Source organism: Leptonotus elevatus, chromosome 1, assembly GCF_054856555.1.
Source record: "Leptonotus elevatus isolate MCC_2025b chromosome 1, RoL_Lele_1.0, whole genome shotgun sequence".
Lineage (NCBI taxonomy): Eukaryota > Metazoa > Chordata > Actinopteri > Syngnathiformes > Syngnathidae > Leptonotus > Leptonotus elevatus.
In genome coordinates this window covers 29450851-29478194 of record NC_141239.1, presented here as the reverse complement: position 1 = coordinate 29478194, position 27344 = coordinate 29450851, and the positions used below count along the sequence as shown (strand labels likewise).

General features: G+C 41.3%; 1 protein-coding gene across 2 annotated transcripts; it reads left to right on the top strand.

Moving 5' to 3' along the window:
- The first annotated feature begins 38 nt into the window (after positions 1–38).
- Positions 39–26801, top strand: LOC147181579 (xylosyltransferase 1-like). Of its 2 annotated transcripts, none has more exons than XM_086090255.1 (11): positions 39–529; positions 12532–12940; positions 16045–16223; positions 16308–16510; positions 18927–19007; positions 19073–19289; positions 19614–19790; positions 20802–21070; positions 23090–23285; positions 23345–23681; positions 25502–26801. In XM_086090255.1, exons 1-11 carry the CDS (start codon positions 251–253, stop codon positions 25828–25830), a joined length of 2676 nt encoding a protein of 891 aa, XP_085946381.1. In that variant the 5' UTR covers positions 39–250; the 3' UTR covers positions 25831–26801. The 2 variants fall into 2 exon arrangements, with proteins under 2 accessions (XP_085946381.1, XP_085946390.1); XM_086090264.1 differs by having other exon boundaries at positions 40–529; positions 16045–16220.
- The last annotated feature ends 543 nt before the right edge of the window (positions 26802–27344 follow it).

The following is a 27344-nucleotide window of genomic DNA, read 5'->3' as shown; positions in this document are numbered from 1 at the left end:
TTGGGCTTTTTTCTTTTTCTTTTTTTGCTGTCTCATCTGTCCGTTCTGAAGAAGGACGAACAAACGATTAAAGCACAGTTGATGAGGTGAGAGCGCTTGATTCTGGCGGCCACGCGTGGGCATCCGCCTGCCGCACTCTCCTCTTTCCCCCGTTGTGCCAAAATCCCTCCCCTCTTCCCCGGTCCTCCCCCAGTCGGCCCCCGCCGCCAGCCGCTTCCAGCAGCGGCTCTGAAGCGGCGTCGAGGCGGCCATGAAGGCTCACGCTTGTCCCCGCAGTCTGGCCCACCGCCTCCGCTCACGGTCGGCGGTGGCGGCCGCCGCGCTGGCCGTGCTGCTCATCCAGACTCTGCTTTTGTGGAACTTCAGCAGCCTGGACGGCTCGCCCGGCGGGGAGCGAGGCGGCAGTGAGAAGCGAGCAGTCGGCCCCGACAAAGCTGACGGGCAGCCGCCTCGGAGCGGGCTGCAGAGGAGGAGCGAGCCGCCGCCGCCGGAGCTCGCAAACGCCGCCGGGAGACACAAGCTACGAGCCGTAAGTCCACTCTTTGTCCGTGTGTGTGGATGTCTGATGAGTGTGTTTGGACGCGTGTCAGTGATGTGCGAGCGGCGGATGTCGGGCTTTTGCAGCTGCAACGAGCGGGCGGAAGTCCAGTCAGAAAAAAGGCAATTTAACGTGGCATTAGCTTGTCGGGGAGCCCATTCGTCTGTTGGAAAACGTCCACTAACACTCCATGACAGCCGCAAACGGGGTTGTCAGACTTTCAAATGAACGCCGATTGACTGACGTCGTCACCAATTTTCTGGAAATATGGTCATTCTCACAATCTATAGTAAAGCTACTGAAAAACACTGAAGTCAAAAAGTTTGCTAAACGAGTTTGGTGAGTAGACTGAGATGGTTGAATTTTTTTTTAACCTTGACATCCAAGTCATTTCAATGAACTTGAACTTGGCTTCATGTTGAGTTAGCTGGTCTGATGTCAAAAGTTCATTAATAATACACGGAAATGCAAACCGTAACTCAAGACTTCCAAATGACTAAATTTGTACAACCTATGGTAAAATAAGTAATTTATTAAAAAAAATAAAAATCACATTTACCAAGCGAGGTGTTTGGAAACTTGATATCAAATTTATTGTTATAAAGTGTTTTGGGACAGTTACTGCGCACATAGACAATGTTTTTATTATAGAAGCCATATGTGCCGTTTGTACTCTATAATAATACATGGTAATAAAAAATGTAAGTGTACAGGGACTTTATGAACACCCTGTAATTACAGCAATACTGTATGTCTTGATTTTATATTTCACTAGGCAAAAATTTCAAGACATACCAAGAAACTAAAATGTCCCAAAAGTGGCAATGAAACACATGACTGATATCAATGCTGCATTGATGAGATCAGAGAAGAGTTGAGGTGTTATTATAGATCCCACTCAAGTTCTCGGCAGGACATGGCTTCGCTGCAATATGATTGACTGCTGCAAAGAGGAAAGGGTTGAATTCATAATAACGCCTCAGTAAACAGTAGAGCTATCTGCATTCGAGTGCCCACGCCTGGCCAAGGATTCATTTAGTTGATGCAAAGTTATTTTTTTTAAAAAAGGGGAAAAAAAGTTTTGTTCTTTTAATTTTGTTTTATTTAAAGAGTAGAATATTCTGGAATGCTATTTTTCCTTATCAAAATGAACGCATTCATTTGTAGGCCTGTAACGATAATTTCTGTATCAACTTGTGGCTTGATCAATAAAATAGATACAGTCGGGGAGGTTGGACTTGTTAGCGAGCCAAGACATATTATTTTGGATGAATGGCAGCAGTTGGATACACAGACTAATTGTACATTTTGCCATCTAAAAGAGGTACATTCGATTTTTCTGCCTGTCAGTGCTGGCACATACAATAAAAAAACATTATTCTGATGACTAAAATGTGTGTAAAAAAAAACACGGTCAACAATAATAAAGCTGTGAATATGCTTCCTGTAATGATCCTTCCATTTTTAACCTGACTGCAGATTAGCTAGCCAGTACAAATTGCCCCAAAAAATGTGGGCTTCCCAAACGGCCATTCCAGCCATGCACAACCAGATGAAAGAGGACATTTGTGAAGGCGATAACACATCTCATTTTACTCTGCTACTACTGAAAGTATGCAGTGTATGAACTGTGTTAATATTTGTTGAAGTGCTATGAGTCATTTTTATTTCAATTTTTTTTTACCTAAGGTATTGGTACTGACCAACTGACTGGTTGGCATATCCGCCTTACAGTTCTGAGCTCATGGTTTGAATCTGGGCACCGGCCTTCCTGTTTGCATGTTCTCCCCCGTGCCTGTGTAGGTTTTCTTCCAGTATTCAGTTTTCCTCTCACATTTCAAAAACATGTATGGTTGTATGATTGACAGGCTTGGGGTGTAACGGAATACATGTACTGCCGTTACGTAATCAGATTACAAAAGAAATGTAACTGTATTCCCTTACAGTTACAGAAAAAACATGTAATCAGATTACAGGTATATTTATTAAAAATGGGGATTACTTTGAGGGGTTACAATTCCTACGATGAGAGAGAGTGTGAAAGAGGAATTTTGGGCGAGAGAAGGAGAGAGCGAGAGAGAGAGCGTTATCGCCCGCGCGAGTGGGACCGTTGCTACATGTCGGGGAGGTGGGAACGAATGAACTGACTAGTCGCGTCCTCCACACGCGGGAAGTTTGAAAAAGCTTCACGGACGGGAGGAGGAAATGGCGACCGGTATTCACTGGAACTTACTCGGAGCGAAAGTTTGAGCTGATAGTCCAGCGGCATGCTACGCGTTATCTATCTATCTATCTATCTATCTATGAGGTGTGGTTGCTTTCAGTGACAGTTCGAAAACACCATATGGCCTTCAATCAATCAACCAATCAATAAATCAATCAATAAATCAATAGCCTACATGCTTTTTAATTACACAAGGCTGCCCGGGTCCCTATCACCCGCAAATAGCAGGGGCACATTGTATAGAATATATATTGTGGTGATATTTATTTTGTCTTCATGAGCATACTCAATATTGGAGTAATCCAAAAGTAATCAGTTACATTACTTTAATATGATGGTACTTGGATTATGTTACTAACTAAAATTTTAGCAGGTAACTTGTAACTGTAATGGATTACATTTTAAAAGTAACCCTTACAACCCTGTTAGCGGGTGACCAGTTCTCGCCCAATGACAGCTGAGATAAGCTCCAGCACACCTTTCACCTGTCAGGAGGATAAGCAGTTCAGAGAATGGATTGATATTTTATTGTTCAACATTTCAATTTTAACATTCAATAACCTTGAAAATTGAAAGATAATTGCACTTAAAGCTGCAACATGGAACTTTTTTCCCCCAAAATAACTTTACAGTAAGCTTTTTATTTGACCGTTTATGAGTGAAATGCTTTCTAATTAGTAGATTAGCACCTTAGCTGTTCACAATGGGTACTCCTGCAAGCCTCTGGCCAATAGTTTTCAGACTGGAATCGGGTTAGAATTTCCCGCGCCCTGTCTGCGGATGTGACGTAATGTGCGCGGTGTGTATGTGAAGAACGGTATGTGCAGTTTCATTTTTCGTCAGCAGGTGGCAGTAGCGATTCGAAATGGAATATTCTACGTTCAGTAGCTTTAACAAGGATGTATTTTAATTGCGTTTGCTTTAACATCACTAATCAGCGGGATTTAAAAAATTAAACAAATATATAAACAATACTATTAGTTATTGTGAACGTTTCTGGAAGAATATATTGTCCTAAAAAATTCCCGTTTTATCTGCTGTTTGTGCCTTGGCCTCTTAGGGGCAGTGTTGTGCAGCATGTAGAAGAAGACATTCACAATTGATTGTCATCGATATAACTCGTTTGTCATAGAAGAGCAAGAAGATGCCTGTGGATATTGTGCTAGCATTTGTCTGTATTTGTTCCTACAGCATTTGCGTTTGAATATTCCTCATTTGAAGACAGATGACAACAGCAACTTCAATGCTAATTTTTGTTAGCTTGTCAGTGGGGTTTTACATTGTGTGTTACATTAAAGCTGACGCGTTGAAGGGAACTTGGAGGATTTCCCTCCGTGGTTGGGAGTCTCAGGTGAAGAGTGAAGTCTTGCGGTTTCGCGTCGTTAGTTCTTGTTTTGCTTTGTGGGGATTCAAGGCGAGGGCGGCGCCGCCATCTCTTTTTACATCCTTTCATTACGCTTCGGCCCGTTCCTTCTCATCTTCCCTTTGTGTGCGTGTGTGTGATGTGACTTGTAAAAGCGTGGAGGGAGAGACGCGGTCGCCGGCTGACGTTTGAGGAGAGGAGGTGAAAAGGATGTCAGGGTGACACACGGTAGCGGTGAATTCAACAAAATGGTCGGCATTCTCCCATGATGCTTTGCAAGCCGCTCAGGCAGGAGATTCATTTAACACCGATTTGTCGTCAAATGGTCGTAAATGTCAGGTGTGGTTACGACTCCATGGAGGCCTGTGGAATGTATAATTTGTATAATGTGGTTAGTGCGTCTGCCTCACAGGTGGGCGGTTCTAGGTTCCAGTCTTGCCTCAAGTGTTTTTTTACCCTCCTGTTAGCATGCTAGCTTGTTAGCTTCATTCAACACCAACGCAGTGTCCATGTTGTGGGAGTTTTTGTTTGTCTCTGTGCCCTGATGTTGACTGGCGACTAGTGTTTAGTTTGTCTATTTGTGCTATGACATCAGCTGGCGACCAGTCAGTTGTTTAGCCGTATGTACCTAACACTTTGCCGGTGACCAATCCAGGGTGTACTCAACAAATGCGCACAAAATGTCCTCCTTCTTGAAGGTGGCGCTAGAAAGACTGAGTCATCATTCCAAGTTGACTAACGCTTTTGGGACAAGTAAAAGGTCACTGAAAGGTGACTGTGACATGATGAAAGGTCACTTGCCGATCGCCACGGTGACGGTGCCCCCGGCCAAGCATGGCGCTCACCTACGACGCGGAACAATCATTCTTCTCTGGCCTTTGGTTTGCGATCTCGGGACCCCTGCCGTCCGCTCGCTCACCTACCGACCTGTCACCGGGCACATTTATGTGTTGCGTTGCCACGGCAACAGTCGAGCGGACGCCGCACTGACACTGCTGAGACGAGTTCACAATACACGTGGATGACTTTTGCAATAACAACTTGTGAAACTAGTAGTGTTCTTCTCAGGTCAGGCTTCCCCAATCCTGGTCCTCCAGGGCCAGAGTCCTGCAAGTTTATAGATGTTTCCGTACTCCACCACACCTGATTCTCATATACAATCATCTGCAGAAGCCTGATAACGATCCGCATCTTCAGAATCAGGTGCGTTGGAGGATGGAAACCTCTAACACTTGCTGGGTTTGGGCCCTTGAGGACCAGGATTGGGCAAACCTGTCTCAGATCAACAACATTTCTTGTTTTCAAATTGGCCCTGACGTCGTCTGGACAAGTTGTGTATGACTTTTAAAATGACTTTTTTTTTTTTTCAAAAGCAACTCCTGTTCTTGTCAGCTCAACAAAAATAAAGAACATGTGTTTGCGCTTTCCCGTGGACCAATTAGAACGTCTTTGACTGCTGTGTCAACATGTTGCCTTCAAGAAATCGCAGCAGGAGCCGAACGCAGCACAACTTGTAAAAATGTGCTTTCGCTTTGCAAGCAAAGAGCAGGCTGCTTTCCACTTTTCTTCTTCTGGGATTTGCTTTGAAAAAAAAAATACAATGCATTAACTTCCACAAAAATATTCTGTTAATCATCATTACAGATACTGCAAAAAAAGAAAAGTGCTTCCTTTTTTTGAACACAATCCTGAAATGAATAAATTAGCATTTTAAATGTGTATAAAATGAGCAGTCAAAGTGCCACATCCGACCCACTTTTCACATGATTCAATGATGTCATATTTTTGCATTCATTTTGCCAAACTTTCCTAAAATTTGGTCATTAAAATGTAGTTCATGTCGTTTTTTATTCATGTTTCTTATTAAATCAAAAATAATGATAATAATATATAAATATGGCATATGCCAATGTGATGTGAGCTGTTCTATATTAGAAAATGCTATTTGTTTTTTGGGAGAAATGTATTTATTGAATCATTTTACTTTTATTCGTAAAATTAACGTATTTATTGTTTTTTAAGGATTATTTTATACAAAGCACTTCAATACAACTGCAGTTAAAGTGCTTGTTCAATAAAGTAAAGTTGATATGAATAACTGGTTTGTTTGTGAACTGTAATAATAAAATGTGACACATTTAAATAGGTACCAATAACTATTCATTCAAATTGAGAATGGAAGAATGAAATATGCAAATTTTATGATCCAAAGAAAAACTGTACATATATTTGAATCATTTTTCTCTACCTGTTGTATTGTAGTAATGATCTGGCCCATCTGTGCGTTTTAAAACATCACATCAATATGTTTTATTTATTAATTATATGTTTGCACAGTCCTGGTGTAGACAATAAAAGACGGCCAGATGCCGACCATCTGTGACCCGAAAGCTAAATGGACGCCTAAAACGAGGATGAAGAAGAAGAAGAAGCTTTCCCACCAGCCGGATGAGCCAGGATTACGGCGAGATTATAATCTATCGCACTATTCTCCGCACAGCAACTTTTCATAATGCCGCTTTCTGCTTTTCATGTCGGCGTGCTGACTTCGGGAGACGTTTACATCACTTTAGGAGAGAACATTTTGTACAGAAATAAGACACTTAAAATTCAATATTTTCCCTCATATGGAGTTGTGGAGGTTGGAAAGACAAAAAGATTGTGCGATGATTGATCCATGAGAATCAGATTCGAGCCTTTCGATGCCATCAGAAGGCGACGATCCAAAGCTTCTTACCGGACGCTGTCAATCATCTGCTGCAGGATACAAATGTTCAGCACGGAGATTTATATCAGCGCTGGGACACACTTCCAAAAATACAATGACTTTTTTTTAAAGGGCGTTTGTATTTGAATTAGGCAGTAGTAAGAGTCTAGTTAATGCAAAAAGAAAAATGTGTATATTATGTACGGAGGTGTAAATGTTCAAATGAGCAGGATTACAATCCAGAATTACAATCCTTAAATATTTATCGCATTAATTTGTCTTTTTTCCCCCCTTAAAATGGTTAATTAACATGTACTGCAGGACATTTTTTTCCATTTACCACAATAATTGAATTATTGGAAATAATGCCATTGAAAAAAAGTAATTTTACAAATACACGGTACATTGTCTTTATTTTGTGAAAGGATTGGTTGAGTATAAATGATTGAATAAATAACAAATTTAAACATTTGCTTGACTTTTATTATTAACTCATTGACTGGCAGCCATTTTGAAAACAGACTTCTAAGATGATGGTTTTGGTGCATTTTATGATTTTTTTATATATTCTCTCTCTCTTTCTCTCTCTCTAATACTCCCTTCCTTCATCACGTGTTTGCTTTTTCCATTCTTTAGTCGTGAGCAGTAAAACATGAAGTGGTTTCACCAAAAACGGGCGGGAGCACATTACACCATTTTGAAAATCGCTCCCGGTGTGCTTCAGGATTGATTTTAAGGTGCTTGTATTAGTTTTTAATAGTCTTAATGGTCGTGGGCCATCTTATTTATCGGACCTGCTTTTACCGTATCAGACCTCGCTGCTCCTGAGGTCCTAAGGTAGCACAGATTGTGTTTTAGCAATAAACATAATTACATGCATTTAAGTAAAGCATTTAATAAATGTTTGCGTATCACATTTAGAATATTTGTTCATGTCAAAATATCAGGATCATTATTTTTCCATTTTAAATTATGCAAGTAATTAATTGATTAGAAAAAGAGGAGGATGAGCGTGTGCAGTGGGTCAAAAAATGTTGAAGACGTCCTCATAACATTAACTCATTCATTGCCATTGACGGCTATAAACGTCAAAAATTCATTTGAACTATTTCTATTAGTTTAACATTTTTTCCCACTCTTGTTAACAAGACTATGAAAACCTAGAATTTTTTTATTGCATATTTAGAACAAATGTAAAATTTGTGATTAATTGTGAGTTAACTAGTGAAGTCATGCGATTAATTACAATAAAAAAATGTAATCGCCTCTTGCCCCTAATTTTTAATAATCTTTTTTTTTTTATTAATTTATGACAGTAAATGAGTTAAATGTCAAAAGAATGTACACATAACCAGTGCTCTTCAAATTTGGTGGGAATTTTTTGTGTGATAAAAAAGGCTTTTTTTAAATTAAGCGATTAATCGTGATTAATCAAAATTCTAAGATGTGATTAATCTGATTTAAAAATTGACAGCTCTAGTTTTAATGCATGAAAGGTGCTATGTAAATAAAGTTTGATTGATTGAAAAACACCGCTTTCTGATCCAAAAGTGAAAAAAAAAAGCATGTCAAGGACAACAAACTTTGACACTAATATTTTTTAATATTATTACTAGACGAATGTGGCGTTTTCTCCACTTTTTGGTCAGAATTATTTTTTGGGGGGGAAGGGGGGTGAAACCAACTAATGTTGAAGGGATGCTTTTGTGACACTCCAAACTAGAACAACACAAATACATCAGTGAGAAAAGGCTTTTGATGACAAAATAATCATAGTCCTAGACTCCAGTTAAACATCAATGGGTTTTTTTACATGCTGTTTGCTATACACTCCATCAACAGTGTCATCTTTTCGCACCATCGATGACCTATTGTGACACATATCCTGTTTATACCATACCGCATGTACTCTGCTCGAGTCTCAGCTGCCTAAACTTGCCCAACTTCTTAAATGTTGGCATTTCACTCTAGTAACCAGTGTGTTGAGCTGAGTTTCACCGTCAAATCTTTGTCTTCTCCTCCAAATCTACGCTGGTCTCAAATCCAAAATGATGCAACGGCGCCATCTGCTAAAATGAATTGTGGCCCTTAAACACAAAGGTTTGTCCACCCCTGCTCGATATGCTTGTGAGATGGTAGTGGGATCCGTACGTGGCTGTAAACTTTCTTCTTTTTTTTTTAAAATCCAAACAGCTCGACGTCAATGTGCTGACTGTTCTCACTTAAGCTGCTCTGTGTGTGTGTTTGTGTGTGTTGGCCTCAGACCAGCGGCGCCATCGTGCAAACTGAATGACGTTGACCTGATGGCAGCTTGGAAACATATTCAACATCAAATTTAACGCTACCTGCTTACTTTAATTTCACAAGAAATAAAGTCTATCACAGCAAACAACCGACTGGCTTCCAGGTGACAAATTTGAACCCGCAATCCCTTGACAGCAAGGCAGACGGTCTACCCACTCGGCCACCCTGCTGCCATTCACAAATGTGTCCGTCTTTGCTTCGCTGTGTCCAATCCGCCCGCCCGCCTGCCGGCCATTCCTCCAAGCTGACGTTACACTTGACTTAATTGTGCGTGCGGAGCAGGTGGCCATACACGCGGTGGACACGCCCTCGTGCGTGTGCTTGCGCGCGTGTGTCACACACGTTCACTTAAACACACGGACTCGCACTAAAGACGGATATAGGACGATGTGGAGGATGGAAATAGACACCAAAGGCATGTGGTTTAGCGCGCGCGCGCGCACACACACACACACACACACACACACACACACACACACACACACACACACACACACACACACATATTGTGGCAAAAGGAAAGTTGGTCATCATTGAATCCACCTCGGTCACACGTGCACAACGGGGTTAAAGGTCATCTATTATTATCGTGCAGGAAGTGAAATGCGTAGTGGCGGCACATCCCGTTTGGCGCTAAGCCTTCGTAACGTTTGAAAGGCCAAAAACATCTTCCGGACTGCTTGCAATGACATTTGGGCTACTGTCGTTTGAATTTGTATTCAAGATATGTGTGACGACATTGTGACTCGTCAGTTACGAATATCTTCAACATAGTTTTGTCATTCATGTGTATGAGGATAGGAAGGATGTGGTTGCGGATATGAAATAAATGAATAAATATATATGAAATTTCTTAAAAATACTACACGACAATATTTCTTGGTTTTCCAGTAGACACAGAAAGAAATATTACATATATGATTGTCTATTTTATGCTTAAGCATACGGAAGGTCACATTGACTCCTTTAAAAATGTTTTGCGTACCAAATAAACCAGTGATACTTACTATTTTTTTTTACAAGAGCCACATTAGCAGAGCAAAGTCAACGGGGGAGCCACTTTAGCGACAATATATCAAATCTCCAAACCCAACAATGAGCTGGAACACCGACGGACGCGAGCACGCCGTGTTGCCATGTTTGACAGTTGCCCGCTTTTTGAAAACATTAATTGAGATGAAAGGAGACTTTTAATGTGGGTATTTGCATCTTAATGTTTGTCATATATTTATGTAGCAAAATATATTTTTAAAAAATGGACTGTTTTCATATGGTTCTAAGTTGCCACTAGGGCATGCGCCGATATTACATTCTGAGTGAGCAAAATATGGCTGTGTCACTGTATTGCGGTAATAAAACTAAAGATCAAAAATGTACTTTTTTGAAATATTTGGGTAGATAAAAACAGCGATTTTTGCATTGAACACAACTGATTTATTTTTAAACAAAATATAGAATATTTGCTACATTAACAAACATGTACCATGTTAAATTTTAAGCCCTTCCACAGTTAACTATACGCATACAATGATTAAATCTTACCTTTGACACCATGGCAATGTATTTTTTAAAATGAAATATTAGGTATTTTGCTGGCTATTTTTCGAATGCGGAAGTAAAACTCCCAGTTCAGTAAAACCCCGCCTCTCCCCGTGCGGTTGCCCCGCCCCTTTCGTCCGAGCTGCCTGCTGCCAAGGAGCGCTGTGTGGCCACGCGAGACCGGCCAGCCGTTGTCGTACAACCGCGTTTTCTTTACATGCGGAAATTGGATGGATGTTCAATTCTTCAATAAACATTTGAAACAAAATGGCTCCACTCCTAAATCGTAGTGGAGGAGGAGGGGAGAAGAGGGAAGACAGAAAGAAAAGAAGGGGGGGAAAAAACAACAACCCTGAGTGGAACACGAACCGAAGACCTGCAGCTTACAGGGCCTTGCAAATGTGAAGGATAATTGATTGCTTTGAATTCATTTGGACAGAACGTTTACAGATAAAAGCTACTTTTGACACTATCCTGGAAGCATGGAAATGTCAGAAAAAGTGGGCACGCGTTTAGTCCGCAGAGGCTGTGCGGGGGTGTGGCCGCACAAAATGATGTCATAGATTTCTCAGGTTGGGAGGGGCTGGTGCTTGGAGAGCAGAATGACCTAGAATTTCTCATTGAGGGGCGGATGGAGGAAAACACCACTTCGGTAATGTTTTTGGTGAGGAATAAGCACTCTTACATGGAAAAAAGCTCCAGGAAGTTGTTTTTTCACGTTGCTATCCCTTTAACTCATTCACTGCCATTGACGGCTATAGACGTCAAAGATTCATTTGAACTATTTCTATTAGTTTCACTTTTTTTCCCCACTTTTGTTAACAAGAGTATGAAAACCTAGATTTTTTTTATTGTACATTTAGAACAGGTAGACATTTTTTGATTAATTGTGAGTTAACTTTGCCTGACGCCCCAAATTTTTAATCATCTTTTCTTATTTATTTATTTTTAATCACGTCAGGCGATTAAACTTTTTAATTGTAATTAATTGCATGAGTTCTCTAGTTAACTCATGATTAATCACACATTTTATATCTGTTCTAAATGTATAATTTTTTTTTTTTTTTAGGTTTTCATACTTTTGTTAACAAAAGTGGAAAAAATGTTATACTAATAGAAATAGTTCAAATGATTTTTTTTAAAACGTCTATAGCCGTCAATGGCAGTGAATGAGTTAAGTTAAAATACATAATTTTTATTAATTTTTTTAGGACAATGCAAACTGCTAGGGTCCGCCCCAACCCTCCCTTCTTCTTACCTCCTCCTCGTCCGTGCACAAGCTCACTCAAGAATGAGAAAAAAAGTTAAATGAAGGCAATTCACTTCAAAGAGGCCACTAGTTCAAATCGGTAGAACGGTTATCGGCACATGCCTAGAACTTGCCACTCAAGTCGCCAATTAAAGCTAGACGAGAGCTGCATGTGGCTCACGAGCCGCGCAATGAGTATGACTGAAATAAAGAGAGAAATCGTTGACCTCGAGTGCAATCTTCATACCTCATGAGACCCCAAAAACTTCAGATTTGTTCAACCATTAACGTTTCATCATCAAAGAACGCTAGTCATTTTCAACACTTTAGTAATTTGTAAAAATAACACCTTCAAGTGTAGACTGACCAAGATGACACAGGAACTTTTGGCCAAATACCAGCAAACCAGAACAAATGGTGGCGACCAGTCCAGGGCGTCCCCTGCCCTTGGCCCAAAGTTCAGCAGCTATCCCGCCCCTCCAATGAGGACAAGCGGCGTTGAAAACAGACGGATGGGCGCATATTAAAAGTTGAATCTCATCAAATGTTAGTTGGAAAAGACGCACCTGCGCATCGTACTAAAAGTGCTCTCTGTCCCCCCCTGCAGGACGTTTACCGCTCGCACCGCCCCAAAGAGAAGCAACGGCCATCCTCTGACAGCAACAACAACGAGAACTCGGTCCCCAAAGACTTGGACGAGGTGGACGGCGGGCGCCCTGGCGAGCGGTCGCCACGCCGGCAGGGGGCGCCGGCCGCCAAAGCGCAAAACGTCCCGGGAAGAGCGGCCGAGCGAGGATGGGGAGAGCGCAACCATGCCCGCGCGGCGGAGCGCCCGCGGACGACGACGACCCCTCCGTCACCGGCGTCCGAGTGCGAGATGAGCGGCAAGGAAGTCATCTCGGCGCTGTCGCGGGCCAAAAGTCGCGAGTGTCGTCAGCAGATAGCCGACGTCTACTGCCGTCACAAGAACGACCTCCTCATGCCGGCAAAACTGCCCACGTACTGCCCCCTGCAGGGTGAGATGAGCACGCACACACGAGGGTGGGGGTCAGGGTTCGAGTTAGGTTTTCTATAGTTACTTTGTCCCCATGCAAGGATGACTGGCGGGACCGGAGTTTACGAATGTCCACGAGAAGCCGACGTTTGTCTTGGCTGCTGTTCGCATGTTCGTGTGGCCGTGGCCCGGCGTGCATGGGGGCGTGTCCTTTGTCCAAGCATAAAACGTGCGCACGTGTGACATCCTCCGCCGTAATTACACCCGCATCACGCACACGCTTATTCTGGGATGTGCTGACTAATGACTTCCATGTCGACCGACCGAGCTTTTTTTTTCGTCACGGGCCCCACCCGAAGCCAAAACCAACTAACCCCCACCCCTCCACCACCACTGACCCCCATCCCACCCCCGGGCTGCAGGCAGGGCGGGAGGCTCGGCTTTGACGTGATGTTGATGGACAGGCGGTGGTGGCGGCAGGGGCCACGCCCTCCCCACCGTCAGCCGGCCTGTACTTAGTGGTGGCGATACCTCAAGCACCGTGCACGCCCTGGCAGCCCACGCCAGTCAGGCAACACGTGATGATGGGAACGACACAGATGAGCATACATAGGAGCCACATGGGGGGGGGGGGGTTTGGGGGGGCTGCATAGGATTTTTTTTTTCTAAGGACCCATGGGACAACTCATTCATACGTGATGTGAAAGAAAAAAAAGACTAGACAAAATTTGTTTAGGATAAAATTTGTTTTTAATCTAACTGGATTAAATTAACAAATTGTTTGATTAAATGAATACAAATGTTATTGGCAAATTATTTTACTAATATTATTATAATTTGATTATTTACAATTGGCGAACTCAGTAACAGTAACCCGGTGGGTAGTAGGTCAGTGCTGGATTTCACTTTTCTTTCTTTTCTTTGATCCTTCTTCGGGTCTCCTGACAACTTCACCTTGTTTGGAATTTTGGTTTCCTTAAAATTATAATTCCCAACCCAAAGAACTTGAAGATCGGGGATTGTTGGCGCAGGGCCACTTAAAATTCCTCGGATCTATCGCACCGTTGTAACTACCGTGACTGACTACTTCCGTAAATACTGGCACGAGGACCTCCCCCTTAGCTGTTCAACAACGTGCCTGACGTTAAGAGCGCACGCAAGGACCCAATAGTAGTCTTAACAATATGCCCAATGTAAAATACACCATTAATGCAACGTAACATATTTTTTATCCATTGATGCCAACGCACCACAACAAAAGAGGTGAGGTATTTTTTATTGTTTAAATACTGTACCGGGTGTACATGTAAAAAAACATAAAGAGAAATTAAAATAGGAATTTTCATTTTTCTGAGCTTGGGAATGGACAATTTCATTTACATTATTTCCTTTGAGAAAAAATGTTTCAGAGGTTGAACAATTCAGACTTTGAACACTTCACAGGAATTAATTATGTTCAAACTCCGACGTAGTGTGAAGTGTCTTTGAGTGTCCAAAAAAGCGCTATATAAATCTAATGCTTTATTATTATAAAAAAAAAAGTGCATGCATATTGAAAATATACCTTTGAAAACAACAACAAATTTATGAATTAATGGAACAAACATCGATGCAGTAATTTATTTATTGTATCTACAATGTTTGCAGTTAAACAGTAAAATTTGTAAGATATGTTAAATAGTTAATTTTGATCATAATATACGCACACATTTTTATTCCATTATTTTTAATCAAGGTAATCAATTCATTTAACGATGATGTAATGTAGAAATGTTGAACAAATGTACATGTATAATATTTATGTAATTCCTTACAATAGCATTAAGATATTCATTAATGTAATAATTTAATAGAAAATTAATAATAATTAATTAATGCAATTTAATTGATAAGTTAAAATGTGAATTTAAACGATAACAAATCATTATAATATAATAATAAAAGCTTTTAATTCTTATACTTTGTTATATTTTTAATAAAGTCATTTTAAAATAACCAATAATGTAATGAAATATTTTTAATGTGTATGATTTAAAAACAAATGTATTATATGTATTTTTTTTAATAACAATAAATGAATACGTTTTAATATACACATTTTAAGGAGAAAAAGTTAAATATATATACACACACACTCAAACACACATATATACAATATATATATAAGAATAATAAAATTATACATTTCCATGTTTCAGTGGATCTACAGTCAATTTAATTATAGTAAATCAACTAATGGAATCTTTTTTGAAAGGCTTAATTTGAAAATGGTTTAATTTTCTAGTATATATTTTATTATTGGATACATTCTATGTAAATACATCACTTATTCATCGATCAATGAATACAAGAAAATAAATACCATTAGTACAATTAATAGACATATTTTAATAAACCTAATTTAGTGGAAAACACATATATTTAATAACAAATATGATCTGACTCTCATAATATATCATCGAAATTCAGGAAGCATTACGTGTCAAACTCAAATTAGCTCGGCGGCCGCATCAAGGAAAATATATGACCAAGTGGGCCAGATCGATAAAATAATGGTATATAACTTAAAAACAATTGCCGTCAATTATACACAGATTTTGGCAATTTGTGGGCCAGCCCTAAATTGCGGAGCTCAACTGTAATCATATTGTTCCAGAAAATAACACGAATACAAAGCGCGACAACACTTTGCCTGTATGAGTTCCGGACGTGTTAAATCTACCCGTTTTGCATAATTATTGTTCCCAGAATGCATTGTGTGACGCAGTTAATCAAGTTATAAGCACGTTAATCCTTGTCATATGTATTTGTGTTACCAGTTATTGATATTGTGTCGTATTTAACACGTTTATATTGGTCTATAATTTTTCTTATTTTTTTTTCTAACAAACTGTAACTTTAAGTTGTGTGTAAAATAATGACTGCTTGTGAAATTACAAATTTTTATGTTTTGATTGTGGCCGGCTGATTAATTGGTCCGACATAAAAAAAAAATTCCCCTACTTTATAAAATCATCTCGCAGGCCGAATTAAACCCCGTTGCTGGCCTAATCCGGCCCGCGGGCCGTATGTTTGACACCACTGCTGTAAACTCACCGATGACTGGCTAACTCCTCCCCTTGGCAGGTAAAGTGAGCGCGAATGTCCAATGGGACGAGGACGACGCGTCCGACTCGCCCCCCGCGTCGCCGGTGCGTCTGGCCTTCGTGCTGGTGGTGCACGGACGCGCCTCGCGCCAGTTCCAGCGCCTCTTCAAGGCCATCTACCACACGGCGCACTTCTACTACATCCACGTGGACCAGGTGGTGCGCACGCACACACGGTGACATCATCACGCGCAATGACATCACCGCACGTACACACTGAGCTGACCGGCGTGTCCCCCTCAGAGGTCCGACTTCCTGCAGCGCGAGGTGGCGCTGCTGGCCCGCCAGTACGCCAACGTGCGCGTGACGCCGTGGAGGATGGCCACCATTTGGGGCGGGGCCAGCCTGCTGAGCATGTACCTGCGCGCCATGGAGGACCTCCTTGACATGCGCGATTGGTCCTGGGACTTCTTCGTCAACCTCAGCGCCGCCGACTACCCCGTCAGGTGAGCTTCCTCGCACGTGCCAAGATGTCAACGTAATCTATATAAGTCGTTTGCATATACTTCAAGTTGTGAACTTAATTGGTGTAACCTGTTTATAATCGGAATTGTTCATAAATCAAAGTAATGGTTCCCATGGAGATGAATGAAAATGCAATTAATGTATTCCGGCCACCATACTAAGTTATGCGTTCCTTACTTAACTTTTTTTACATTTAATTATTTGTTAACTCTTTCACTGCCATTGACGGCTAAAGACGTCAAAGTTCCATTTTTATTGCACTGGCAATTAACACATTACTTTTGGTCATTTTTATTTTTTGGCTCACTATCAAGATATAAATACACTCATTTCATTTCAGTGCCATGTGAACAACAATTTTTGTCAAACTTGATCTCTTCCGCTCACAGATCCCTCTGGTGCATTGCAACAACATCACGCGGCTCAGTCTAATGCTAAGAGTAGCATCTGTGACAATTTGTAAAATAATACAAAAAAGGAACTCTGAATATGCATTTTGGTTACTTTTCATGGAAAAGGCATGTGAAGCAAGAGGAGAAAAAAGGAACGAGCATCTTCCCATCATCAAACTTCATTTGGGACCCATAACGCTAAACACGTTTTAGCAATAAAAAGTGTAAAAAATAATAATTATGAGCTTTTTAATAATAGCTTCCAATAATGCAAATATTCATATCAGTCCAATTTGAGTAAATTCAGTGGGGTACGTCTTTGCTGTTCTTGATCAAATGATGTGCAAATAAGCCATATATTTCCATGCACGAGGAGGACATACTCAGAGTGTTCATATTGACCGCTCAGTCGCTCTTAGCGGTAATGGGATGGGGAAGGGGAGGGGGGGGGGGTGCAGGTCATCGGATCGGTCACGTCATTTGCATGTCGATAGACGCCAAGCGCTTTCGAAAACCAGCACAGGGCTGGACAAAATGCAGACTGGTCGCCGGGCAACCATTCCACCATGCTACTGTTATTGAAAACATGATCCCGTTCCTAAACTTATCGGACGTTTGCTGTCATCAACCCGCAAAGCAGCGACTCACTCACACGTGCTCGCAGCTCCAATTGATGTCACAGCACCATCAATAGCTGCGACGTCAGCCAGTGCATTGACTCAGTGAGTCAATGCAAAAATAGGATGTGCGTGCGTGCGTGCGTGTGTGTTAATTGGTCATGACTCTTTTTTCAAATATATATTTTTTGTAGTTGAAAGTGCATCTACATCTTACACTAGCAACCGTTTTTTTTTTTTTAAAGCAGCCAGTGTTGTTATTCAGCCATTTTCTCACTCTATTTTGCAACTTTTCCAAGCCCTCAAGCGCTTGTGAATTGAAGTGAAATGAAATGTGACCTGACCAGTGACATTTTTTCCCCCCGTGAAGAAACAAACAACATGACCTGAATAGTTTTCACATTATTTTCTGTATGTGAAGAAAAGAGCCTGCTGGAAGGCAATCGCAGATCACAGATTTTCAACATTGGCACAGGCAAAAGAAAAAATGTTTCTTTCCCTCATTTGTGATTACGAAAGAATACATTTTATAACTTACTCTGAGAAGAAATAAAGCAAATCCCAGAAAGGGAAAAAAAATAAAGCACAAAACTTGCTTTGTATAATGTCATTGACATTTGCTTTTTCTATCAGTAGGGGTGGGGGGGGGGGGTGTATTAGCTTAAACTTAACAATTTATTGCTAATAGTGTTTATTTTCCATCTATTTATTGACAAGCGGGACATTATTTCAAATTGATAGGGCAGAAATTGCACAAACAAACTGATTACAAGGATTTGGATCATTTTAAGTTCAACGATGTCTCTACAAGCTTAATCATTAATCAAAAATAATTGTTAATTCATTTGATAATCGATTAGTTTTCAATGAATTGTTTAACTCATTCACTCGCAGCCATTTTCACTGAAGCAACCCCCTTCACTCCAGGCTGCACAGAATATTGTGTTCTCTTGCTATAAAAACATGGAAGCTACCAAAAGAAAGATTAGGGTATTTTTTTATAATTTCATCATTATTCACAAATCTGTTTAAAACGGTGGGGAAAGAGCTTTTTTCAACATGGCCCTGATTGATCTCTTTTGCTCTGCTGCCACCTGCTGGCCGTTTTTGTAATAGCGACCATTTCTTCAAGTGTTCTCTGCAGTTGAGAGGCTGCATCAAAATCTTCTGTATGCTCTAGCATAGAAAAACATAAAAAACGTATAAATATGTCTTTGGGACACTTAAAACCTTTAAAATAGAATGTATTCATACGTTTTTTGGGAGCAAATGAGTTCATTATTGCACCTCTAGGAAATTGTTTTTTGGTGAGAAATGTGATCATGGTCAGCCCTAGTGTGTTGTGCGTTCTGATTGGCTGGCGTCTAACCTCCGCTTTGTCCTGACAGGACCAACGATCAGCTAGTGGCGTTCTTGTCCAAACATCGCCACCACAACTTCATTAAGTCTCACGGCCGCGACAACGCCCGGTGAGCGACAATCCACAAACCCCGCCCCCCTAAGGTGGCCGTCATCTTATTGGCTGTGCTGTCAGTTTCATTCGCAAGCAGGGCCTGGACCGCCTCTTCCTGGAGTGCGACACGCACATGTGGCGGCTCGGAGACCGTAAGATCCCGGAAGGCATCGCGGTGGACGGCGGCTCCGATTGGTTCTTGCTCAACCGGGCCTTCGTCGACTACGTGGTGCGGTCCACTGATGAGCTGGTCTCTGGCTTGAAGCGATTCTACACCTTCACGTTGCTTCCTGCCGAGGTAATGCTGGGAAGTAGCCCAATTATATATGCTGTACCTTCAATATTTCAAATCATCAGATTGAAATTGATATTTGTTGTTTTCGGGTTGTGAAAGCTATGAATGAACGAGAGGCATTAACCTTGAGAACTTTTTTGGTTGTCACTTCCTTTAGTCCGTCTTATTGGCTTGCATTAGTTTACAGGCAGATTTGCCACATCCAATATGGCAGACGCACTGACCTATCACAGTGACAGGCTAATATTCAATTAGAGGACTGTCTCAGTCACACGTGGCCACATAACTACCGATGTTGCCTAATCCGCTCTCCGCTGCCCCCTGCAGTCGTTCTTCCACACGGTGCTGGAGAACAGCGCCCTCTGTGGCAGCATGGTGGACAACAACCTAAGGCTGACCAACTGGAACCGCAAGCTGGGCTGCAAATGTCAGTACAAACACATCGTGGATTGGTGCGGGTGCTCGCCCAACGACTTCAAGCCTGCCGACATGCCGCGCTTCCTGGTAACGACCGCTAAAAATGCTCCAAAATTTGGAAGACGTGTTCATGCTGATGACATTTTGACATTTGTTACAGCTTTTGAGTGAAATCCCCAAAACTTGCCTGTTAGTGCCTTCCTCCTAGAATGTTATGCAAATGTTGCCCCCCAAGTCAGTTTGACTTGACATAAAATTTGGTAGACATGTCTTGGTCCTATGAGTAGGACCAAAGTCTCGAAAAGCAAGAAGACACAGGGAGTCAGCCATTTTGCTTTGACATGGCCGTTTATGGTCAATTTGATGAGTTCGAGGGGTTGTTTCTGTTTGATTTCTTTGTTAAATGCAGTGTTGCATAGCAACCTAAAATGTGGTAGATCTGTCAATCATGAGTAGACCCACAAAAAAAGTCTCATGAAGCCATTCCAGAAAAGACGCAGGAAGCCCTCCATTTTGCTTTTGAAGTGGCCATTTTAATGATTATCTTCAGACGGCACAATGTTGTTATTAGAACGTAAAGATTAGAGAGCGCCAGATGTATCCCGGCAGGAAGTGTTTGTCATTGGCGGATATTTCTGGGCCTGAAAAAAAGAAGCTAGCAAAGTCTCCCGTGTGTTGTGCCGTCCACTTTTCCAGCCACGCCGGGAATAACTTTGACAAATTAGCGGTGCGTCTGAGCTGCGAGCCTCTGGGAGCTGGCAGCTGATCCAGGAAGCGGCTGCTGTATTTTTAGACGCCTCCTGGCTTCTAACCCATCATTATCACAAGTCCGCCGACAGTCACGGCCTGTGCCGCCACTCCCTGCCAAAGGGGGCGCCACCGAGTTTTATTATTATTACGTGAAGTGATTCCAGTCAGATTTACTGCAAATCGCTGGTTTTAGGACATGCTTAGCTAACACTCCTGAACGACTTCACTTCACAACTAAATGACTTGGCAAGTTTTGTTTGTTTCGGTACTCGCCCACCCCTAGTTAACACAACTTCCCACCGACTTGCACACTTACTAGCTCCTCTTTGTTGTGGTTGTTGTGGACAGCAAACGTCGCGTCCCACCTTCTTCGCAAGGAAGTTCGAAGCCAGCATCAGCCAGGAAGTCATCAACCAGCTGGACGCGCACCTGTTCGGGGCGCCGGCGCCAGGCCAGCCGGGCCTGAGCGCGTACTGGGAGAACGCCTACGAGCGGGAGACGGACGGTGCCGACGGCCTGGCGGACGCCGCGCTCAGCCACTACCACGCCTTCTCTCGCTTCGGCTTGGAGCGCGCCGCCGCCTCGCTGCGGGGACGCCCCGCCGACAGCAGCTGCAGGTACCAAAACATGCGACAAACCGGACCCGCCCGCTGTGAAGTGAAATTTCCATCGCGTGATGTTCAGCAGAGTGTACGTTGAATTCCCCCCTGAGGGATTCTAAACAGTCGGTGTATTAAATTCCGTGATGTCATTCCGTAGAACATGACGTGGATTACTCCGTAATCCTAGACTGTAATGAAGAGTGAAAAACCGCAAACCAGTTGACACCCTAACTAAAAAAAATTCTAATTGTCTATATGAATACTTATAATTAGTAGTTGTCAAACTTTTTACAGCAAGGCCCACCTCAAAAAAAATATTTCTGAAAATCCCCTTAAGTGCCGACATCATGTGGTCGTTCATCAAAGGCATCACTTTTATTCCTAAAACTTATTTTTCATATCGAAAGCCACTCTAACATAATGCAGTTAACAGTGCACTTTAATGTAGCATAATAAATAAAATCCAATTAACTCATTCTCTGCCATTGACGGCTTTAGACGTCAAAAATTCATTTGAACTATTTCTATTAGTTAATTTCCCCCCCCCACTTTTGTTAACAAGAGTATGAAAACCTAGGAAAAAAATGATTGTACATTTAGAACAGATATAAAATTTGTGATTAATCGTGAGTTAACTAGTGAATTCATGCGATTAATTACGATTTACACATTTTAATCGCCTGAGGCCCCTAATTTTTAGTAATCTTTTAAATCACGTCAGGCGATTAATTTTTGTTATTGTAATTAATCGCATGACTTCAATAGTTAACTTACGATGAATCACACATTTTATATCTGTTATAAATGTACAATTAAAAAAATCTAGGTTTTCATACTCTTGTTAACAAAAGTAGAACAATTTTGAAACTAAATTTTCGACATCAATTGCCGTCAATGGAAGTGAATGAGTTAATAATGATTCAATTTAAAAATGTACTTGAAAATTAATTACAAATTGTACCTAAATAAATGTTTGAGAACAGTTTTAAAAAAAGTGTTGTATTTAAAAGTTCAATACAATTGAACTATATTTAACATACTGGATTCAAAAGCCTCTGCAACATTAAGCACACTTTGAACATTTAATTCTGTGATTTTTTTAACAGACGGAACCCATAACTTCAATTTTATTTTACATTACCCTTCAAAATAAATGCCTTGCAGATGATTTAATTGTGTAAGAAAATGCAGCAGCAACATTTACACCAAGTGTCTTCCTATGAGCTGGGATTTGGTGCCCTCTTGTGGCATGAAAACAACACACACAATGAAATGCCGAGAACTGCGAATAGGTGAGTTTTCAGTGTATAAGAGAGTATAAGTTAAAGAATGCTAATAGTGAACCACAAATATCCTGAAATTGAGTAACCACCTCAGAAAAAAATGATGTGAAATATAATGATTTCAGGTCATTTTTCATCACATTTCTATTTGTAAACACAACACAAGCACAACCCAAAGTTGTGTTTGATTCATATTTATTTGTATAGTCTCGCTTTATATATTCCTAACTATGTTCCTTTAGTTTCAGCTGTGTTGTTGAACATTCCACGTCAATTGAAAGTCTAACAATGCGCGTTTGCGTGTGTTCCTGTACATTTTGACTATGTTGGCAACTTGGCATCAACGAACGCTCAAATGTCCCATGACGGTGAACTCACCAGCAGAGATCAACAGTCGCCAACGTTTGCTAACGTTAGCTCTTATCGGCGCACAATCGGCCTTCAGTTTCTGTGAGTGAGTGTGTGTGTGTGTGTGTGTGTGTGTGTGTTTGGGTTGGACGCCCTCACACGCTACAAGGAAGTTCTTGTTAGTGTTTGGGTTGGACCTGGGACTCCTGCATGTGTGTGTGTGTGTGTTGTGAATAAAGACTTGTCTGTTTCAGAAGTGTAAAAATCATTGCATATTTATTTCAGTCCATCACCTCAAGCATGTTTGTGTGTGCGCGCCTAACTAAAGACTTGTCCGTTTCAGAGCTGTAAAAATGTTTGCTTATTTGCTCAATTACTACAAGTGTGTGCGTGTGTTTTTCAGGTATGAGGCGATCAGCCACCCCACGTCCGTGCACATGTACTTCGTCTCGGACCAGTTCCAGGGCTACCTGGTGCGCCACACGGCGGTGAACCGAGCCTCCGCCCAGTCGGAGACTCTGGAGACTTGGGTGACCCCCCGGGACCACTTCAGCTTGGCCAGCCCCCCCCACCCCACCAACAGGCTGCAGCATATACAGGTCTCAGACTCCAAGATTGTTATTGCGTCCACGTGTGCTGACACGCTTGTTCCGTCCAGGTGGGGGCGAACTGGGACCCTAAGGAGCGCATGTTCCGCCGGCGCGGCGGCCCGCTGGGGCCCGAGGACGAGGTATCGGCGGCGCAGCGCTGGAGCCGCGGTTCGGCCAACCTGACGGCGACGGTGGTGTGGATCGACCCCACCAACGTGATCGCCGCCACCTACGACATCCACGTGGACGCCGCCGCCGACGTCACTCACTACCGCCCCCCGCTGGCCGCGCCGCTGCGCCCCGGCATCTGGACCCTCAGGGTCCTCAACCACTGGAGTCCGCTGGGACAGACGCAATTCGTCATCGCCCCGTTGCAGTTCCGCGGGGGCCGGCCCATCACACAAGGTCAGAATGCAACGACAGCGCATAAGTCTACACACCCCTGGTCAAATGCCAGACTTTTGAGATATGAAAGAACAGACCAAGATAAATCTTTTTTTTTTTACACCATTAATGTGACCTATAGCTTGTAAGAGTGACCATCTTTAGATAATAAAGTCAAAAGCTTATAAAGGGGGATTTTTTTTTTTTTATCCAGTTATGGATGAATTTATTGAGCAAGTTGAGAGCAATCCATTTTGAAGGTTTCTTGCTGACAACCTCACATTGCGTCATTAGATGCGCTTCCGTTTTCAGATGTAGACGTGCTGACGGGTCCGGCGGTTGTCAGCATTTTATTTTTGGCCGGCGTCAAGGTGACCGCAAGTGTGCGTTTGATTCTATCGCCCTGGCAGCCCTCCATGTGACAAGCGCTGCGTCCACTCACTCATTCTTCTTTTGGCGCCTTTCCATTGCAGGAGCCATCCTTTTGTTTATTTGTGTTTACTTTCAACCTTTATTTTTTTTATACAACTAAATAGAAAATGTACGTTTAACGTTGACTGCTTCTAGCACATCTTTAAAACTTTGAAAATAGATACATTTGAAAATTTGTGTTTCAAGTTTTAAAGTAGGGTTTCGAAACTAGGGTTAGGGTTTCAAAGAAGGGATAGGATATAGAGATAGACCGATGTTTTTTTCAGGGCCGATACCAATTATTAGTGGACGTAGTCAAGGAGGTTGGTAACTGGTATTTATAGCTGATATTCACTTTCACTAAAAGGTAAATATTGCCATCCAATAAAAAAAAAAAACTCAAATTCTTCCGATTTGCAAAATGTTTACGTTTTTTTTTCTTTGACAATAGACATTTTTTCATCAAAATTAAAAAATATCTGAAATGTTAAATTGTCACTTATCTTAGTGATAATTTCAAACAAAAAGAGAAAATGCAGAAAGATTACAGGGTCGACAGCATCTCTTAGAAAGTTAACTGAAAATTTAAATAAATAGTTCCCTGAAGCTAACGCAGTTTTAATTTGATCTATTAACGGCTGTCAGATGTTTAAAAAAGACAGATGCCCGTATTCATCAAAATGCTGAAGATCTGCTCCAAGGTTATTTTAGTTAACTAAAACTAACAAAAAAACTAAAACTAAATTCAAAAAACAATTTCGTTAACAAAACGAAAATGCTTTTTTTTTTTTTTACGAAAACTAACTGAAACTACATTTTATGTTTACAAAACTAACTAAAACTAACAGTGTCCTTCGTTTTAGTCTTTGGTAATCAATTTAATGCATGAGCCTTTGGGGATGATTTATTTTGATATTAACCTGAATAAGGACGTTTGAAAGTGGGTCACGCAAAAGTGACGTCATCTAGCAGCAGCCAATAGAAAAGCACCTTCAGTGTTTTTTAAATATTGCGCACAAGTAATACACACTTTAAAAAAAAGAAAATAATAATAATACTGAAACTAAACTAAAACTAAGCATTTAAAAAAACAAAACTCAAAACGAAATAAAAACTAACTAAAATGAAAAATTCCCAAACTGTAATAACCCCGATCTGCACCAATAATCATCCCATTTTATAATCGGTCTATCCCTATCGGTTTTCAAACTATTTTTAAGATTCAAAGAAGTCTTTCATAGTCGGGTTACGGTTTCACAATAGAGTTTCAAACTACAGTTTGTGTTTCTGTCAGGTTGTGGTTTCAAAGTCGGGTGACAAAGTCAGATTAGGGTTTGAAAGGGTTTCTGGATACATTTTTTTCCCCTCCACGGCACATTCAGTTTTGCGGGTGCATGCGATGGTCTTGACGGATTTGTCTTTGTCGACAGAGGAGGCGCGTCGCGCGCACGGCGGTCCGGCGGGGAGGTCGTACATGGAGCAGAGCTTCCACGGGCTGAACCCGGTACTGCGCCTGCCGCTCAGCTTGGGCGCGGTGGAGGAGGCGGAGGCTAACGCTGGCCTGACGGGGGCGCCGCTGAGCCGCTGGCTGGACCGCCTGCTGGCCAGCTTCTGGTCGGCGGCGGGCGTGTGTGCCGCCGGCCCCGATCCCGCCGCCTGTCACGTATTGCCGCGCTGCCGCCGCACCGCCTGGAGCTCGGACAGCCCCGATCCCAAATCCCAAGTGGGACCCGCGCGGCCCGACGGACGCATCAGGTAGCCTGAGGACCATCCACCTTTTTCTTGTGACTTCTTGGCCACATGCAGGAGTTTGTCTCATTTTCATGACTTTTATTTTGAAAGTCTGTGCTGTGCTCCAACAAGGACAGGGGGTGGAGTTTTGGGAGAAGGGGGACAAGACTCCGATGTTTTTCATTTCAATAATTTTTTCCCTTCCCCTAAAATTGGTTAAATTTATTTATTTATCACATTAAATAATTTTAATAAATATAAAAAATTTCATTTATTATACATTTTTAATTATTCTTGTATCACATTCAATATTTGCTTAATTGTGATAATATAATGTATTATTATATTATATATCTATAATAATTCATTCCTAAAATTAAGTTAAATATATTTATTCACTAATTTATTTCTTATTCCTGTATCTCTTTAAATAATTGGTTGATTTTTATGTAATAGTGTTATTTTAATACTTTTTTTTTTCATTTAAGTTGATAAAATTGGTTCACTGAATGATTGTAAATAGCAATAAAAAAGGCAAAATAAACAGTTATTAAATTCAAAATAAAAATGACAATTTTGTATGACTTTATCATTGCAATTTTACATTTTAACTCTTTTACTACATAATTTTAAAAGCCAAGCTCAAAAGTTTTCCTTGCCACAAATGGCATATTAGCAATTGCTAATTAACATTTTAATTAATTTATCTCTTAATTGGTGAACTGATGGATTGTAAATAAGCATAAAACAGACAAAATAAACTTTTATATACAACAATGTGGCGTTCATTAAATGGTTGATTCATTATAATTAAAGACAATAGGAAAAAAATGCGAACGATAAAAGATTTCATTATTAAATCTGAACTTTTTAAGTTTAAAAATCAAAGCACAAATGATTTCCCTGTCCAAGAGCAAAACAGCACTTTGACTCACTTCCTGCTTTTGTTTCACAGGAGGTGATGACAACTGCACTGTTGCATACGCGTGACATGTGTGTGTGTGTTTTTGTGCATGGGAGGGATTGGGTGGGGTGGGGTGAGGTGGGGGCACGTTCTCGTGTTAGGCCCCCAAGGATCAGTTGGTGCCCAGGTCGACACGAGACAGACAGCAAATATTTATTGATTTTGTATTCGTTTCTGTTGGAATGTATTGACAAAGTATTTATTTGTTGTTACCATGGCAACAGAGGCGCACCAGTTGAGACGTGCCTCGAAGAGTCGCTCATGAGACGGGTGGCTCGAAAAATACAATTTGAAAAGAAAACCCAAAAGTTGAATGTGGCGAACGCAAACTGAACACTGTGAGATTTCAAGCTGCCTCACATTTTGACTTTCTTATTTAAGAGGAGAAATTAATATAAATGGATGTTTATTTAAGTATGTTGCATATTTGTCATGAACTGAAAAGATTTGTGGTTGCTGCTCTTTGTCAACACGTGTGACGGTGCCTTTTGTGTTCCACGTGGAAAATGTCACATGGATGCCTTCAAACAATTTTGGGAACAAAATAAATCAACCAACCAAGAAAAAAAAAACATCAT